Below are 18,400 nucleotides of genomic sequence, written 5' to 3'. Positions count from 1 at the left end.
AAATATGTGTGCCAAACACTATCCCTATCCCTCCTCACAAAGGTTAAACCATCAGGATCTCCCAAATACACCCTTCCGTCTTTCCGGCGCATATTTTGAAAGAAGACTGTTCTCGACTTTTGGAAAATATTCAGACACACATTAATGCCTCCTTTGCATCGGGCCCATTACCCACAGCTTTCAAATCTGCTTCAGTCCTATCGGTGTTAAAAGAAAAATATACCTTGACCCAGATCATCTGTCCCCCAGGCCCACCTCGATGGTTCCTTATTAGAGAAAATAATAGACGACAGCCATTTAACAAATAGTATTTTTTGTAGCAGCATGCCCTGCTGGATGACGACCAACAAGGTTTCAGGCCAAGCATGGGAACTGAGACATTGGTTGTGGCTATGCCTGATGACATCTGGATAATGTATGACATCAACTGTGTCAGAGTTCTTGTGCTATTAGACATATTGGTAGTATTTGACCCCAGTGACCATGCCATTATTGTCCGCATTCGCCACGGTTCTGAGTTTCACACAATTTAAGATGAAATAGCTCACATCCCCGCCTACAGATAAAACCCAAACCATTCATTACCTGTACTCCTTTTGAATTCAAAGCATTCAAACTTAAATGGAGATTCCCACATGAGTCATCTATCCCCACCATCCCATTCAATGTTTAATTGCTATCGTTGTCCATGCTCCTCCATTTCTTTGGTGCTGCTTTATACACCGGTGGGGATATCAAGAAGATCAAGGAATCATTCTAGACATGTATGTTTCTAGTAGTTGCCTGGATGAATTATGGGATCAAATGTAACAACAATTATCACACTTCATCAGTTACGCCCTCAATTTGTGGCCCACTGTATTGGGACCATTCCCCACCACAGTCAAGCATGTGTGCAACCTGGGGGTTTTGTAATACGATCCACTCAGTTTCATTCTGCAAATCAATAAAGGAACCAAATAATGTTTTTTGTAAATGAAAAAACTGAGAAGTCAGCATTTTTTTTTTCGCTCACCATGTTACCCTGATGGATGCTTTCGTGAGTTCGACTGGACTTTTGTAATTCTGCTCCGTAGCACCCCTGTATTCCATTAAAAACTTCAGAGAATCCAAAATTCATCCTTTGCAAGTAACTCTGCTATATGATCTCCAAGAGCCCGAAAACGTCTTTGGAGAGAACACACATCATGAGCACTCATACTTCTGCAGTGGTTCCGTATTAGAGAAAGAATTACTTTTAAATCTGCTGCCTAGCACATAAAGCTTTTTAGCACTTTTGGTTGGTTTGATAGCCAATCCGGTTGCTCCTAACCTCTGCTGAATCTCAAAACCTAAACCTAGGCCTGTAGCAAGCTGTATGCTGCTGCTGGCTCCTGCTCCAACCCCCCTTCCTGTCTCAGGAAAGCACCTGCAACCCTTTGCTGTTCCTCAGCTGCCACTTCTCCGGCTTGGCTCACGTGCGCCTGGGCCTGCAGAACCTGCCTTGAATATGGAGGAGAGCGCAGCATGAAGTCTGGCCATACCTTTCCATGAGATCTATGTGAAAATACTTAATCCATTACTGCGAATCTCGAAAATCCTGACCTTTTTTCCTTTTTTTGCACTTTTTCACACAAATAAATGCAGGAAAGAGCCCCCGCAAGCCCCGCACATCCCCCATTCCCAATTGTTACCCTGCACCACTTACCATCTATATTTGTGCAAAAAAGTGCAAAAATTAGACCAAAAAGCCTCTAAATTTTTTTCAGGGTTTGCTGTAAAGGGGTTTGATATTTTCATCCTATCCCTTTCCATGTCTGCCATCTTTGCTGAGATTTTTTTTTCTCTCAATCTCTGAACTTGGTTGCATGCTCACTGCGGCTGTTATTTGAGAGAAAAAAGTTTCTTTGACAGAAATTCACCTGATGGCAATAATCACCTGCTCCATAAGGTGTGCAGGGTGTTAATGACCTGGGAGGCCCTGGTTGAAGTTCCACAAGCCATTATCACTTTCCCTAGCTGTTCCTGACAACTACACCATCCTTAGAACGGATAGATGTGGAGCTCGAGGTGGCGGAATAGCCATTATTGCCAAAACCAAGCTTGGGATGAGACTTACTCCTTCACCAACCATTGAATCTTGTGAGATAATGTCTACTAAGACTCCCACAGCCAACTCTCAAACTCTTAACCTTCACTTGATATATAGACCTCCAGGTCCCATCAAGACCTTCATAGAAGACCTATCGACCATCCTTTCAGAAAACCTCAAAGACACCACCCAATCAATATTACTTGGTGACCTCAGTATTGGCTTCAATGATATCAATGACCAATAAACCATAGCAGCATCCAACATTCTAACTGAACTGGGCTACATCCAACGAGTGTTTGAGCCCACGCATATCAAAGGGAGAACCCTAGATTGGATTGCTGACCATAACTGCAAAATCTCCACCCCTATTATCTCACCTCAAATATGGACAGATCACCATCTAATTTCATTCTCATTGGACACTACAACCCCTAAACTGCAACAACCTTGTGCACCACCTGCACTTACCAGAAACAAAAAAAATTACACTAGACAAACTACTCCCCGGCATCATGCCCACTTTGAACGCTCTACCTAACAACCTTAACCCGAACGATTTAGTGGAAGAATTCAATAATATTATGAACAAAACCCTTGATGATATCGCTCCGCTTAAGCTCAGAAACAGTAAACCACAGAGCCACCTAAATAACTGGTTCACCCCTCTCCTAAAAAATCTTAAAAGGAAATGGGTAAATACCTGGAAAGCTTACCCTACTCCGGAAAATAAACTGAAATTTATCAACATTTCATCTCAGTATAAAAAAGAAATTATCTCAGCTAAACAAGAGACCTACAACAACAGAATTACACAAGCTAATTCAAGTACAAAAGAATTGTTCACCATACTTAGAGAACTAGAAAACCCCATAACGCCTCAGGATAACTGCTTCAAAGATAAAAAATGGTGCTCTGAAATCCAGCATGCATTATCTAACAAAGTCCTAAACCTCCAAAAGAAAATAGATCTAAAACGAGACACCTTAGCCTCTGCCACATTACCCTCTACTAAGACGCTCTCCAACCCTAAACCCACCATCCAATTCCACTTCTCCAAAGTCTCTATATTAGAGGTGGAGAAAGCAATACTCGGCCTAAAACCGTCCAACTGCAAAGGAGACCTTTGCCCAGCACAACTCATCAAAGACGCTGCACGAGACCTAGCACCGTTTATCACAAAGCTGATTAATGCCTCCTTTACCACGGGCACTATCCCAAGCAACCTAAAAGAGTCGTGGGTGCTCCCACTCCTTAAAAAGGTAACTTTAGACCCAGCCATACCCACCAATTATAGACCGATTACTACCGTACCGTTCCTCTTGAAGATTCTGGATAAAATGGCATATATCCAAATCCAGAACTTCCTGGAACAAAACCAACTACTAGGCTCCTGTCAATCCGGTGTCCGCCCACTGCACGGCACAGAAACTGCATTGATTGACCTAAAAGCCCAAATAGACAAAGTACGAGATTCTGGAAAACCAGCACTTCTCCTGCTATTAGACTTATCTGCCGCATTCGACTTAGTGGATCATAAAGTCTTGTGCAACCACCTAGATACAGCAGCACACTTCTCCACTGAGGCCATAGTGTGGATCCAATCGTTCCTTAGTGTCCGTATCATGAGGGTCTTCTCTCCTATAGCAGCAGCAGAGCCCATTCCCATCACCTGCGGCGTGCCACAGGGATCCTGCATTTCACCAACGCTGTATAACATTTTCACTAAGCCCCTGTTTGATGACTTGGACCATCTGGGTATCACGTATACCAACTATGCTGATGATACCCAGATCCTCCTCCCACTCACAGGGGACTATGAAAAGGATTTAGCACTGGTGAACAAAATTTAAAGCATCGTTCAGGCATGGATGGCAACCCATGGATTATGCCTGAACGATGATACAACTGAGCTTCTTATCCTAGGTACCGCTTCCCTCATTAATAAACTAAGTACAAACTACTCCTCCTTTATCATCGATGCAAACTGTATACAAGTAGCCAAAGAAGTAAAAATGCTAGGTATATACCTTGACTCTACCTTATCATTCTCCAAACAGGTAAATTCCCTAGCCTCATCAACAGCTTACACATGTAAACTAATTAGAGCAGGAAAACAATTCTTATCTCAGCACAGTTGCCTAACACTAGCCAGAGCCCTAATCATCTCCAAACCAGACTACTGTAATGCATTGTACATAGGAGCCACTAAATCTACCATTAACAAAATTCAGATACAGCAAAACAATGCTCTCCGAGCTGCGTTGAACGTTCCCAAGAGAGAACACATCTCAGAAACGAGATGGAAACATAAATGGCTTTCCACCTACGAGAAAATCGGACTCAAAACTGCATCCCTCACACAGAAATCACTTTATAATAAAGCCCCACAATACTTAAAGGACAGATTCACCAGAACTCACGCCACAAGACAAACAAGACTAGCCAACACCAATCATCTCCAAGTACCCCGATTTAAATTTGCCACCATAGGTGGAACCAGCTTCCCAGTCAAAGCCGCTCAACTGTGGAATGAACTACCCACCACTGTGAGGCTAGAACAATCTTTTACCAAATTCAGGCAAAATGTGATCAACTGGTTGACGACAACAAATGTTAAATGAATGCATGAACTTGCTCCCACTTGCCTGTTACTTGTCTCATGTATTACATGCCTGTAACCGATGACCTGCAACCTGTAACTTGCAACTGTGCTCCAAGCTGTACATCTTCTTACCTTTTGCGCCTTTATACTCCAGGGTCCGGTGCGCATAATAAATACTAAACAAACAAACAAACCATCCGCTACAGCCCATGGAGTGAATGATTATTGCTTAATTATGCTACATGCTATTATAGAATATCATCACATGCTGTGTACATCCTTAAAACTGGCTAGAAATCTGCAATCTTCACCGTTTTACCTAATCTTCTCATTTTTTTCAATCGGAGCAAAAAGTGGGGGCTCATTCTTTTTCCATACACGCCTCTTATCTTCGAAGCTCTATTCCCATCTCCCTAGTGAAGAGAAATAACATGTTAACTTTTTGGAAACTACTCAAAACTCACCTGTTTGCATGGTGATACTCCTCTTGTCTCTATGGCACAGAAGTTTCTGAATACCTCCAGCGAATATTTGGTCTTTATAAGAAATAAAACAAATTAACTGTACAACCTGGGTTATTCAGTAAATCAAGAAATCCAATCTGTGTCTGGTACGAAAGATTCCGTTCCTAAAATACATTCTCAATGCTTCGGCGGGTTTGGCATATCTTCTCTAGAGAGGATTTCTGAAATTGAAGAAACTATCAGTGTTTCAGTGTCTCAGGATGGAATCATTATTCCACCCCCCTAGCTTCTGATAATACTGGACCTCATGACATTTTGCCTTCATGTAGTATAGTACCCTTTACAAGTCTCCGATGTGATGGGGCCGGTTTCAGCCATCCAGTCAATGGAACCAGAATTAAGATGTTCACTATAGGCAGTTAGTGTTTTTGTATACCTCTTAATCATGCTCTGCATTGGTGGATTCGCAAGATTATCATCTTCCGGAAATTAACTCTTCTGAGGTTTCCCTGACAACAGATTCTTCGGTGGACAGCTCATTGCTGTGTTGTGCAAGTGTATGGCAAAGGAAAAAAATAAAAACACAAAATCTTCGAGCAAGAGGCGACACAAGGTGGATAGGTTCATACAGACAGCTCCATCTCAGTATCTTCATTGTACAGATAGGTGACAGCTTGCTCCCGCTCTGTCTGATGGATGTTCACCTGTGACTAGTTTACATGTTCAGCCCATGACTAATGCATCGACAGAAACAGTCATCTTTGTCTCCGCCCTCACGATTAGGAGCTGATGTAGAATGGGGTTTTATAGTGGGATCACTCTTTGAAAGACTTATTTGCTATCAGATTGCAAAGTGTCAGTCTTGTGTATCTTCGAAAATCCTTGTGCGAATTGGTTAGTGAAATTCCTCTACGCCATGCTGCCTTTGCTCCGATGTCACTTATTTGTTATGTCTGTCAAATGTTCAGGCACAGCTACAATTCAACAAGCCTGATTTCATCCAAATGGCCATGCTAGTTTTAGTATTGTGATCTGCTTCTGAACTCCGTTTCCCTGTATCATCCATTTAGGGAACATCTACTGACTACAGATTAAGCGTGGAGCCTTCCTCTTGCTCTACCATTGATCCATTTCAGAGCTTGATTCTTGGAGATCTAGTTTACGCTCATGAGTGGAATTCTGGTCCCAACTTTCTGATTGTATTCAGGCTGGAAATGGAAAAGGAAACGATATAAAATCCAAATGGATGCGTTTTTATCTTTGGAGAAAAATGTCAATCCTTCGACTGCGTCCTTAGACCATTTTATGTCTTGTGTGTCTTATTTGCCGAGCACTGACATTAGGAGGGATTTTTGCAAACCTATTTTTACCATTGCCGCTTATTTAAACATTGGTCACTGTTATCTTCTTACAGGACAAGTCAATGTAATATTGCTTTGGCTATTTGCATTCCCACTCTTTCAGATCCTCCTATTTATTTAGATTTGAACTCGGTTCTTGATTAGAGTATTCGGAAGCCATTTGAACATACGGCTTCCTGCAACTTTATGCTTAAAGACTGCTTTTCTGGAAGCAGTGACTTCAACCAAGAAGGTGGGAGAGTTAACAGTGCTATTCTGTGAGGGACCCCCTATCGTTTTAATTGAAGAAAAACGAGTGTTAAGGACAGTTCCTTCTTTCGCCCCTGACTGCCTGATTTCTATTTTAACCCAGAACATGTATTTGCCTGGTTTTCAACATGGGTCTCACAACAGAGGGTCTGCATATCATGCACCAGGTAAGGCCTTTGATGCCATCTTTAAATAGAAGAGGATCCTTTTTTCGGTTTGTCTTTCTTAGTCGTGGCAGAGATCCCAATCTCTTTTGTAAATACCACTCCCTGGATAGTTTCTCCAGATGCAGTGCTTCTTTTGGCCAGGAGGTTGAGTGTAACTTGTTTGCTTATGCTGTCACTCCTTCCCCTGTAATTTAATTGTGTAGTTTGTCCAAACATGTTCGGAAGCAGGGAGAGCGGAATACAATAGAAAATAATTATTGCCTTCATAGTGATTCAGGTGCTGTTAGTCCATATTTTTCTTTCCTTCACTGTTTCCATCCTGTCATCCCCTACTGAATATGGCAGTGTCATCACATTATGCTCGGAGTAAAAAGTCAGGAACTGGTGTTTGGACCGCTGAGACTTATATAGGTTTAGATGTACCCAGACGCTTGATGGGGGAGGTCTTGCATACCAGGATTCTAAAATCTCAATTAGCAGATTTGCAATATCTGGGACCTCGGTATAAGTCTGGCGTTCTGGAAATAAGGATGCCGGTAGCAACGTACCAGCACCCTTTCCAGACTGCCAGACTACGATAATGCCTGCAGGGGCCGGTGCTCCCAGCAGGTCTGACGTGCCGGGAGCACCAGCCACTGCAGGCATGGTTTTCACAGAAGCACCGTCACTGTTGGCAACGGTGCCGGTGCTTCCGTGTCCCCCCTCCCGTGGAGTCCTATTGGAGTCCACGGGAATGGGGACTTAGTTTCTGCTGCCTGACACCCCAGGCCACCAGGACTTGGAATGTCCCGGTGGCACCAGGATCTCAGGCAGAGGAACTGTTAGAAGATCAGCAATAACCCTCCGGTACTACTGGCGGGTTACTGCCGACCTTGTAATGAGGCCCCTGGTACCCAGCAAGATGTGAGGAAGGAGAGCTATGGACCAAGAGTACCTGATTCACCATAACGATATACTTTCATTATTCAGTCTTCATCTACTAAAGATGTTGTACAGCCTTTAATTTCTTCTCAGGTCTGAAACGAAGAACGATGATTATAGATTGTGGCCTATCCCAAAATTCACATCAGTCATTAGTTCCATCTGTTTTACTTTAGGTACATTTAATGAATTGCTCCCGTAAACAATACAATATTTAACGTTCTTTCATGTTTACCTCACAGGGAGCAGTACACAAGAAATATCCTGGAACAAGAAAATCTTGGGAAGGTAAGAATTGCGATGTTCTGCCTTCTTCATTTTAATTATGAAATTTACATCAGGTTGTCTTACCATGTGCTGCATGCTGCGAACCTGAGCCTTGCTGAATGTGCTGATTTGAGGAGGTCTGGCAGGAAGGTAATAGGAATTTATCTGGAATCCCAGTGGTGTTTCATCCATACCAAACCAGCCCAGGGAATGTCTACTCAGTGGAGCATGAAGCTGAAACACCAATGGGCTGAATTAAGTAAGTTGCATAATGCAGTTCTTGCAGCGTAGCTCTGCATTTTGGCCTTCATAGAATTGTGCAGTCGAGTTCTCTGTCCAATTTGCACAAATGTATGCAGCTGAAATTTTGAAAGAGGAACATTTTGAATGATCAGTAGCATCTAGATTTTCTTTCAGTTGCTTTGAGCTGACCTACTTTAGTGTTAAAGGACTGTACCTTAGCACAGGCGCGAAGTCTTTTTTAACATTAAGTGAGGGGTCAGAAATGTGAGGTTGACAACTTTGTGAAGTTTTTTTTTTAAACTTTCTTTTTTAATTTCCTTATTTATAATCAACTTACAACTATGAAGCAACCGCTTCACCCGCAACTGCCCTATTCCCCAGACCACCCCACCCCCCCTTGACTCACAAAACTACAAGTCCAAAAACACCATTATGCACCAGTTACACATTATGTCCCAGCGGCTCATTGCTGTCTTTCATTTATAACAATACTCAAACTCCAGTGGTCCAGCAGCCCAACCCGTCCCATGACCGGGCAACATGCAGCATCAGTCATAAGCAGCAGGGGATCGGGCCCCTCCCCGGATGGTGCCGGGGAGGTCCGGCCCGCAATATATTGTAGTTGTGCTGCCATATAATAAAGCTGCATATCGGGATATTCCAGCCCCCCGTGCTCGTACGTGGTTGTCAGTGTGTCGTACGCTATGCAGGGTTGCATGCCCGGCCAAACCAGCCTAATCATGATTTTTGAGTGCGGGCCCAGAATTGGTTCGAGGGCCATATCGGTACGTTATTAAACACACAAAGCATTTTGGGAAGAATCACCATTTTCGCCAGGGCAACACAGGCTGCTTGGGAAATGGGAAGCAGGATCCATGATTCGACCTTCTGCTCTAATGATTCCAGCGCCACCACATAGTTATCTCTGTAGATCGCTTTGACCGACATGGATAATAATATGCCAAGATAGCGTATTCCCTGGGTGCACCATCGAAACTCGGCACCTATATTGGCCTGACGGTGTTAAAGGGAGAACCTCTGATTTATTCCAGTTGATCCTGAAGCCAGACATTTCCCCAAATCTAATTAACGCCTCCATCAACGGTTTCAGGTTCTGTTTGGGATTCTTGACATGCAATAAGACGTCATCCGCGTATAGGGATATAATGGTTCGATGTGCATTAACGCAGAGCCCCATGTGTGTGTGTAATTCCCGCATGTGGCATGCTAAGGGTTCCATGGCCAGGGCAAAGAGAATTGGTGAGAAGGGACATCCCTGGTGTGTGCCCCTTGTTGGAAAAATGTATTCTGATACAGTCCCATTTGTATAAATGGCTGACTGGAGACGTATAGAGCAGTCTGACCCAGCTAATGAATGTGAAGCCGAATCTGGACCCCCTAACACCTTAAAGAGGAAGGGCCACTCGATAGAATCGAAGGCCTTCTCTGCGTCGAGGGCCACTACTGCAATTGGGATCTCAGGATTCACATTGTGCATCAAGGTGAATAGGCGTCATAGGTTATTCTGCGTCGATCGACCTGGGATAAAGCCAGCCTGGTCAGGGAGGACTAGGCCTGGCAAGTGTGGCAACAGTCGCCTGGTAAGTATCTTTGCCTTAATCTTATTGTCAGTGTTTATTAGCGACAATGGTCTATATGAGCCCAGTTGTCTAGGATCTTTACCCATTTTCGGCAATACAGTTATGAGCGCTGATCTAGTTGACTCGGGAGGACCCCCCTTGCCATGGCCCCCTCATACATTCCCAAGAGATGGGGAAGATCATCGTCCACGTAAGCTTTATAAAACTCTGCAGTGATACCGCCTAGGCCGGGGGCCTTACCACTAGGGAGCGATTTTATAGCGGCTCGGATTTCCTCCTCAGTGATTGGGGCATTCAGCGCCTCCCCAAGTTTCAGGTCTACCCAGCCCAGTACCACCTCATCCAGGTATTGTGCCAAAGCATCATGACCATGGGCATGGCGTGACGCATAGTCGATCATAGTACTCTCTAAACACCTGGTTTAGCCCCTGAACATCTTTGACCACCTCCCCATTCTGCCCCACTATCTCTGCTATGGGTGTAATTTGTTGTTCTTGCCTAATGGCCCACGCTAGCGTTCTGCTAGGCCGGTCCCCCTCCACGTATCGGACTGCCGCTATTGGGTCGCCTATTAACTTCTCTTTGCTGATCTCTAGCTGTCGGTGTTCCTCCCTATATTCCTGCAGTTTCCGACGGACCTCTGGGGTGTTGGATTCACGCTGCTCAAACTCTAATTCCTGAATAACAGCTTCTAGTCTACGCATTGAGCCACAAAGGGCCTTTAAAACTCCCCCCTCCTTATATATGCAGCACCCTCTAATATAGACCTTGAAGACCTCCCATATTGTGCCCTGGTCAGGCACGGACCCTTCATTAGCTTGAAAATAGGTTCTTATATCCTGTTCCAATTCAGAGTGGAATGCCACGTCCTCCAGAGCAGTAGCTCTGAATCTCCAGTGGAGCTGGCGAGGGGAAGCACCCAGGTCCGATATGTGGGCCACTACCGAGGAGTGGTCCGACAGTGTCCGGTGGAGGATATTTGATTTTATGACCTTCCTAACGATGGAGGCGGTCTCCATAATATAGTCGATCCTGGACGAGCTGCGATGTACCCCGGAGAAGAAAGTATATTCTCGGGCCATATGGTGTCCGTCCCTCCAAACGTCATGGAGGTCATGGTATGCAGCGATTGCGGACCATGCCTTTGCTGCTTGGGGGAGGGCCTGTTGCACCGACGCAGACCTATCTAGGTCCAGAGTAAGCGCTAGGTTAAAATCCCAGACCCAGATTATTTCATAATTCGGGAATCTGTGACTATGCCTGGCACATTGATAGAAAAATTCCAGAGTATCTGTGTTAGGAGCATATATATTTACTAGTAGGAGCTTTGTGCCGCACACTTCGTCTGCCAGAATGATATATCGCCCCTCCCCATCATTAATTTGTTTGTGTAGTCAGAACTGCAGGGACCCCTGTACATAAGTAGCCACCCCTCTAGAAAGCGTCGAGTATGATGAAGCATATCTGTGTATTCCCCAGCCCGCCAGCTTGGGGGGGGGGCAAGACCCACCAGCCAAATGTGTTTCCTGCAGACACAAAATATTAACCTTGTGGCTTTTACTGTAATTCGCTATAAGGCATGTTTTCTTCTGATTAGTGAGGTCCCTCACGTTCCAAGAAATTACAATGAGCGACCCACCCCATTCCTCCCCTACCCCTGAATCAGCCATATTAAGCAGGGTTTCGCAAACCCATACCTGCCGGGACCTGTGCACTCGTTATGAACCTTGTGAGTCGTTACCCCCATCCCTCCAAGATAAAAACTAAGAAACCCCGGGCACAACAGCCTATGCCGGAACTCAACCCCTCCCACAACCCACCCACGCCAGAGACTGTAACCTACCAGCTCCCTGCCCTCCCCCAACCCAACTCCCCCATATTAACAACCATAGAACAGTGCAGTGACCGCGGCAACCGGGGCCTTGAGGACAGGCGCCGAGATCCACATGGTCAAGGCTAACAAAGAGCACGCCCCCTTGATTCCCAACCCCCAGGAGACCAAACTTCAACGGATCTACTGCTCATAAGTATACATCAAAGTGTCAAAGGATATCACAGAAGGATTATGGCGGCTTTCGTGGTGAACTAGTCAGCTCAGGTAAGTTCTTGGCAAAGTGTTCCACTGCCTCAGGCGTGCAAAAAACATTGTCAATCCATCATACTGCACACGTAACTTGGCAGTGTACATCATGGAGTATCTGATATCTTTCCCACGTCGCAAGTTTTTGGCGGCTTGGAAAGTTTTACATTGATCTTGAACTGCAGGGCAAAAATCCGGGAAGAGTCGTATGATGGAGCTGCCCCAGCGCAACTCTCCCTTCTCACGCGCTGCACGGAGGAGAGCATCCCTGTCACGGTAACAGAATATTCTGACAATGATGGGGTGCTCCGGGGCACCACGGGGGTCTGTCCGCTAATGAACGGTGTGCCCGCTCTACCATGTACATGCCAGACACTGATGGGTTATCCAGCACCTCCACCAGGAGCTGTTCAACAAAAGTTTCCATGTTGTTAATTTGTGTTGATTCCGGGACCCCTGTGATGCGGATATTATTCCTCCTTGAGCGCCCATCCAAATTCTTGTTTTTAGCCGTAACTCTCTTCACTGATTGTTGCAGGGTGACAACTTCGCGTTGCAGGGATGCCACTTTGTCCTCGTTTACCCGATTCTATGTTCGACTTCTGCCATACGGCCAAACAGTTTCTCAATTTGTACTGCAGACACATCCACTTTACATTTAAGGGCGTCTATCTTGGCTCCTATACTATCAGTGCTCCCCTTCAAAGTCAATAGTGTCTGGTTCAGTGCAGCCACATTTACTTGCTCAGGCTCCTGGTTTTGTTGAGAAGGGGATGTAGCCTGTGCCTGTTCTGCGCGGGCGAACTGCTCCATACTCGCCTGCTTTTTGGGGTTGACCTTATTGACCAGAGAGTCCCTCCCCAGTAAAGTCCTGTTATCTGTGCTTTCAAAGACGGTGTCTAGTTGCTGTCCACTGGGCAGTTTCCCCACAGAGCTTGCAGACAGCGACCCTGTCCCGGCAAAAGGAGGATTGCCGGTCTGCAGCCCACACAGCTGTCACAATGGCATCACCGGAGCAGGGTTCACTGGCTCAAATCCCCCGGGTGGAACCCTACGCTCCCCAGGGCAAGGACGCCTCCCATACACTAAATCTCAGAAGGAAAAGAGCTGTGAACTGTCAACTTTGCCAGGTTTTGATAATATGAGTGACTCGCCCAGGGGGACCCACTGCCTCTTCCTGACCACACGCCGATGCGCGGGTGGGCAAACGGGATGAACCACGTTTAACAGCGATCCGTCGCTTTGTTTCCGTGCAGCTCATATATCTAAGTCATGAGGGGTGCCGCAGATTTCACTATGTGAGCAAGGCTTTCCTGGGATCAAAGCACACACCCTCCGGCACCCCACCAACATCCAGCCAGTGCAATCCTCGCTCGGGGTGCTCTGAGCCAGTATGGACCCCAGAGTGATCAGGCCCAAGGCGTCCGCAGGGAACAAGGGACCAGCAGGAGAGGGGGGGCAAGCAGCACTGTTCCGCCACCCTCATGCCACAGCTGGCAATCACAAGGTCAATAAGGCCCAACGTGGGACCACCCGCGGCATTCCGGGCCGCTGCAGCGCCACATGTGTCCCATCAGGCCGCGGACGACACGCTCCCTCAGTTGACCTCCAGCCCCCTCTCTGGGTAAGTGCGTCTGGCTCCTCGGGATGCCACTCAACTCGCCGCCGCCCCACTTACTTATGGCAGGTACATACGGCCTCTATAGTCCACACGTGGGGGTCTTAAGCTCCCCAGGCGACGCGCACCCGGGGCCCCGCTCGCAGTCCCCCGGCCCAGCGCGTCCCTGCGCAGCAATTCAGTTTGCTGCTCACCTCCCTGTGCAGCTCTTCAGTCCAAGTCCGGGCAAGCACTCACACCGCACAGTGGCCGTCGGGGGTGGGTGGTGGGTGCGGGACGCAACACCCAGTTCGGCACCCCAGCGCACCGCGGGCCCCAGGGTGCCTGCAACCTTACTCACGGGACCACCCATCACTGCACCCCCGCTCCGGTGGCCCACCTCCAACTCTGACAGGCATCCGACACCCGCCTCTCTTCCGATGGCTGCCCAGTTGCGTGCTGGGAAATGGGTCCGCCTCCCGCTATCCCCCGGTTGTATCACCAGCTGCCGGCTACAGGCCACCTCAGCCGCAGTTTCCTCCGTGCCTAACTCTCCCGCCGGTCCGCTCCACCCCCACACTCAGATCCGCGCTCTTCACTGTCACGCAGTTATACTTTGTGATTCTGGCAGCAGTGTGGTGCCTGAAAGTCCACCAGGACATGTACAAGGGTATCCCACTTAGAATTCACCGGTCTCCAGCAGGTTCAGGTCAAGGAAGGCAGGATATTAACCGTTATTGAAAACGCCCTAACCGGAGCCTCTGAGGCTCTCAGCTCGCTGTGCAACAGCGCCCCCCCCTTGTGAAGGTTTTTAAAAAGATGTCATTTTATTAAATCAAAAGGTTTGATGAACGCCTTACTATCCCTACACTGACGAGGATTTCCCTGCCTAACATAAACTAAAGGAAACACTATAGCAAAGGATATCTGTCCCTCACACATATACATACAGTAACTCAATAAGATAATGCCTGGCATTTCAAAGGCACCAAAATTATAACCAGATATATTCACAATAGGATAAGTCTCTCCTTATAATCTGGGTGAATTCCCCTTTCCCAGATTCAAACAGGATTCTGCTCGACAGTTCCAAAAAGAAACAAGAAAATCCTAGTTTGTAACAAAAGTACTTTAGAAAGTTCCAACACTTCATTGATTCAACAAAAAGTTTCCTTCTTTTCCTCTTGCAATAGTTAGATTCGAAATTATCTGTGTTACATAAACAAAGAATATTTCCTTGTCAGTAGCAACACAAATTGTCTTTTTCAGGATGCTTTGCTGCAACTTATTATTTCGGAGGATATATGACACTTCTGCAGCAGTTTTATACAGTTCTTTCTTCAGCAACGGAGGTCTGAAACGCTTGTGTATAGGCGTGTTATAAATGCCATATCATATCATATATGTCTGTCAGAATAGAATTTCTCACCACGTCACAGCACTTCATCAACTTCTACCTGGGTTACTCCCATGCCAAGGCTACTACTTCAAAGGTTCGCTGATCGGGTATACTCCCCTGCCCGAACAGTAATTCACAAGCAAGTGCTTCTGTAGTTAAGATCCACTTCCAACCGATTTGCAGTGTTCATTACTTTACAACATCAGGTTTTGAGCAATGCTTCAGGGAAAGCAAGTTATGCTCCTCTCCTTCTGAATAAACGTTTCCAGAAGGGTAGCCTTTTTGCCACTCTTGTCTTCCCACTGCGTTAACAAACCAACACTGACGAGGATATGGTTTTATTCTGCTTCTTCCTTGGCAATGTGGGTTTATATCACTGTTTGTTATATGTTTCTTCAAATATGGGCAATCAGCTTTACAACCCTTGGAACTTCTATTACTCACCTACTGCCTTTGGCAATATCTGTTGGTTTTATATTACCAGAGATTTGCTCTATTTTGGCTTGGGCTAAATGGTTATCTGCATTAGGTTTTAAAAGTATTGCCCACTCTAGTTGCTGGGTTCTTAATAAATTTGCATGCTTAAAGACAGTCATTTGGCTTTGAAAAATACTGTTTCATCCGGCTTCTGATAGCTCGTTATTCAAAGTTGCTTTCAACTTCAATTTCACTCACACGCAAGTGTTCTCTACTCTGCATACACCTGTATCGAGCATGTGAGCGGTCTCAGAACGCTTTGGGGTCACTATCAGCTGGTAAACTCACCGGGTAGGACGTGCATGTTCGATTTCCCTCACTGCTCACAGGTACTCTGCTTCAGTGGCTCAGTGCGACACGCCAATCTGCTTCTTTTGCTTTGCCACCACCCGCGACACTTGGAAAAGGAGCTTCCTTTGCTGTGGAGGCTCTCTGGTGCTCGCTTGTCACTGTGGACAACCTTCTGGGAAAGAAAGCTTTCCACATTTTCATTCCTGCTGTGCAGCCTCTGCAAAACAGGTCTTCTGAGGGCAAGCTTCCCTCTCTCACACTTTTACTGCTGTGCAACCTCTTCAATTAAGGCTTCTGGAGGCAAAGACCCTATCAGGACCGGCTACTGTACTCTGCTCAACAGTGGTCCTGGTGTTTTCTCCCTCCTCCAGGTTCTGCTTCTTCTGCTCACACTGCTCTCCCTGGTCACTAATGGCCTGCACCTGAGGGGGCTTTTTAAGCCTCCCAGTCTCCGTCAGGTGTGGGTCATTTCCACTAAGAAGCTGACGGCTCCTGCAGTTTTGTTCCTCTTTAGCCCTGTTCTTCGTCCCACTACTTCAGGAATTATGGGACTTGAAGTCCCTAGAGACAAACTGATTTTCGGTCTCAAACTCATTTCGTGTTCCCCATAATATTCTTTAACGGGATACCATAAGGATCAATCACAAGACTGGATTATATAGAGGAATACAGTTCTTTAGAGTTTGAATTATTGTTCACAGACTTCCTTTCACTGTACCTTTGGGAGTTAAGGGGAGCTTCTAGCTTTATAAATCTCCAGGGTTTTAGAAGGGTTTTTTATTGCTCCCAATGCCTAAGGGTGTCTGATTGTTTTTACCCACATTAAGATGTTTAACTTGTCGAACAGTAAGATTGTTATGACAACCCTCCGTTACATACTTTGGTCCTAGGATATGTCCTCCCTAGAGGAAGACAAATACTGTCTCACACCCCACCGAGTCCTCCCATTCCCCTGGGCCCTTTCTCCTCCCAGGTGATCCTCCCGTAGAACGCCACCCTCAAGGTTAGGATCAGAAAGCGTTTGCCTTTCCCTGGTCACCTGGGACGAGACTTTAGGCAGGGGTTTAGTGAGGCGTCCATAGGATTCATCACAGTGAGCAAGCGCTGTTTGCGCATTTGGAAGCACATTGGTTCAAATGCACTGATGCTGCACTTTCGCTGACGTGAATGGTATTGTACAAATACTGTTTATGCGTGGAACTGTGTTGCTGAATAGTGACCGTCTCCCTGTGACTTATATTGTGTGCTGCTGCCATATTCATGGTCTTCAGGTGCTCTGGCGGATCTAAAAAGGAAGGTGGTTGGGAGTGGTTAGTGGGATTGAGAGGCAAAGCGCAAGAGAGCTTTGATGTTCTGTAGGCTTACATTTGTAAACACAGTCACTGTGTGCTGGTTTGTTTTTAGTTGGTTGACGTTATGCAGTGTTTTGGTGCATGATTGTATATGGGTGGTTTTAGTGTGATTGCTTCAGTGTCTTGTTGGGTGTTGTGTAGTGTCTGTAGTTTGCAGGGTTTTTGTCAGCGGCAAAGGTATGTTTCTGGTGTGTTCAGTGTTTGAGAGTGAGCCTGCAGAGTATTAGAGAGTTTTTAGTAGGCAGTCGTCTGAATCCTTTTTGTAAGTTAGGTTGATCTGTCAAGTTAATATTCTATGCTGATTTGCGGTAGGTTTCTTTGTTTTGGGTGGTCCTGTTTTGGGCAGTCAGGTTTTCATTGTTTTCAGTGTTTTTGTAGTGTTATGTTGACGATTTTCTTTTGATGATGTTTCCTATTTAGCTTGGTGAGTTAAAGAACCATTTTATAAACTATTTTCTGAAATGTAGGTGATCTTCTGTTGTTCGTATTTCCTTTGGGAGTGAGTTCCAAAGTCTCACTGATGTACAGGAGAATGCTGATTCCCCCGAATTTACGCTTTGCGTATTGTTTCGGTTCGAGGTGTCGAATGTCGTTGCTGGACCTTAATGCTCATTTTGGTTTGTAGCTGGAGATTTGTATAAATTCTGCTCCTTAGCTGTGGATTGCTATGTGTGCTATGCAGAGTGTTTTGAAGAAAATTAGTTTTTTAACCAGTAGCCGATGTAGTGTTCTCAGCGCTGCTGTGATGTGTTCTCCCCTAGTGAGTCTAAGGCGTAGTCTTGCTGCCGCATTCTGTATTAATTGTAGTTTTTTCATAAGGTATTCTGGCTTTCCGAGATTGATGCGGTTGGCATAATCTATTCTTGATATGACGAGAGAGATGACAGCAACTGTTCGGTATGGGAAGGCAGAGAAGGGGTGTATCCTCTTGTGTGTTGGTGGAAGAAGCCTTTTTTACTAATATGCTGACTCGCGGTTCAAGTGTTAGCTTGTTGTCCGTTAATGTTCCAAGATTTTTGACCACTTTGGATCGTTCAGGTGGGTTTTTCACTTCGGTAGGCCATGGGATGTGGTGATGGTTCGACAGGTCATTGGATGTGATCAAGATTTCTGTTTTGTCCTGTTTGAGTTTAAGGCTGTTGATGCTCATCCAATGGTTGATTTGTGTGAGGCAGTTGGTAAGGGTTGGGTTTTGATCTTCGCTAGCATTGATTTTGTAGATTTGTGTGTCTGTGTAGTTGTAGCAGGTGAGGCT

General features: G+C 45.8%; 1 protein-coding gene across 1 annotated transcript in view; it reads left to right on the top strand.

The window, feature by feature from the left end:
• Nucleotides 1-18,400, top strand: part of IFT81 (intraflagellar transport 81) — a 1,594,755-nt gene that overhangs the window by 1,449,706 nt on the left and 126,649 nt on the right. The window contains exon 18 of the mRNA XM_069619559.1: nt 8,081-8,126. Within this exon, the coding sequence (XP_069475660.1) occupies nt 8,081-8,126 (46 nt within the window). The remainder of the gene's footprint in view (nt 1-8,080; nt 8,127-18,400) is intronic.

Source organism: Ambystoma mexicanum, chromosome 10 (assembly GCF_040938575.1).
Source record: "Ambystoma mexicanum isolate Mex_15411 chromosome 10, UKY_AmexF1_1, whole genome shotgun sequence".
NCBI classification, from domain to species: Eukaryota; Metazoa; Chordata; class Amphibia; order Caudata; family Ambystomatidae; genus Ambystoma; species Ambystoma mexicanum.
The sequence above is the reverse complement of the archived record's forward strand: the minus strand, read 5'-3'. Positions and strand labels throughout refer to the sequence as shown.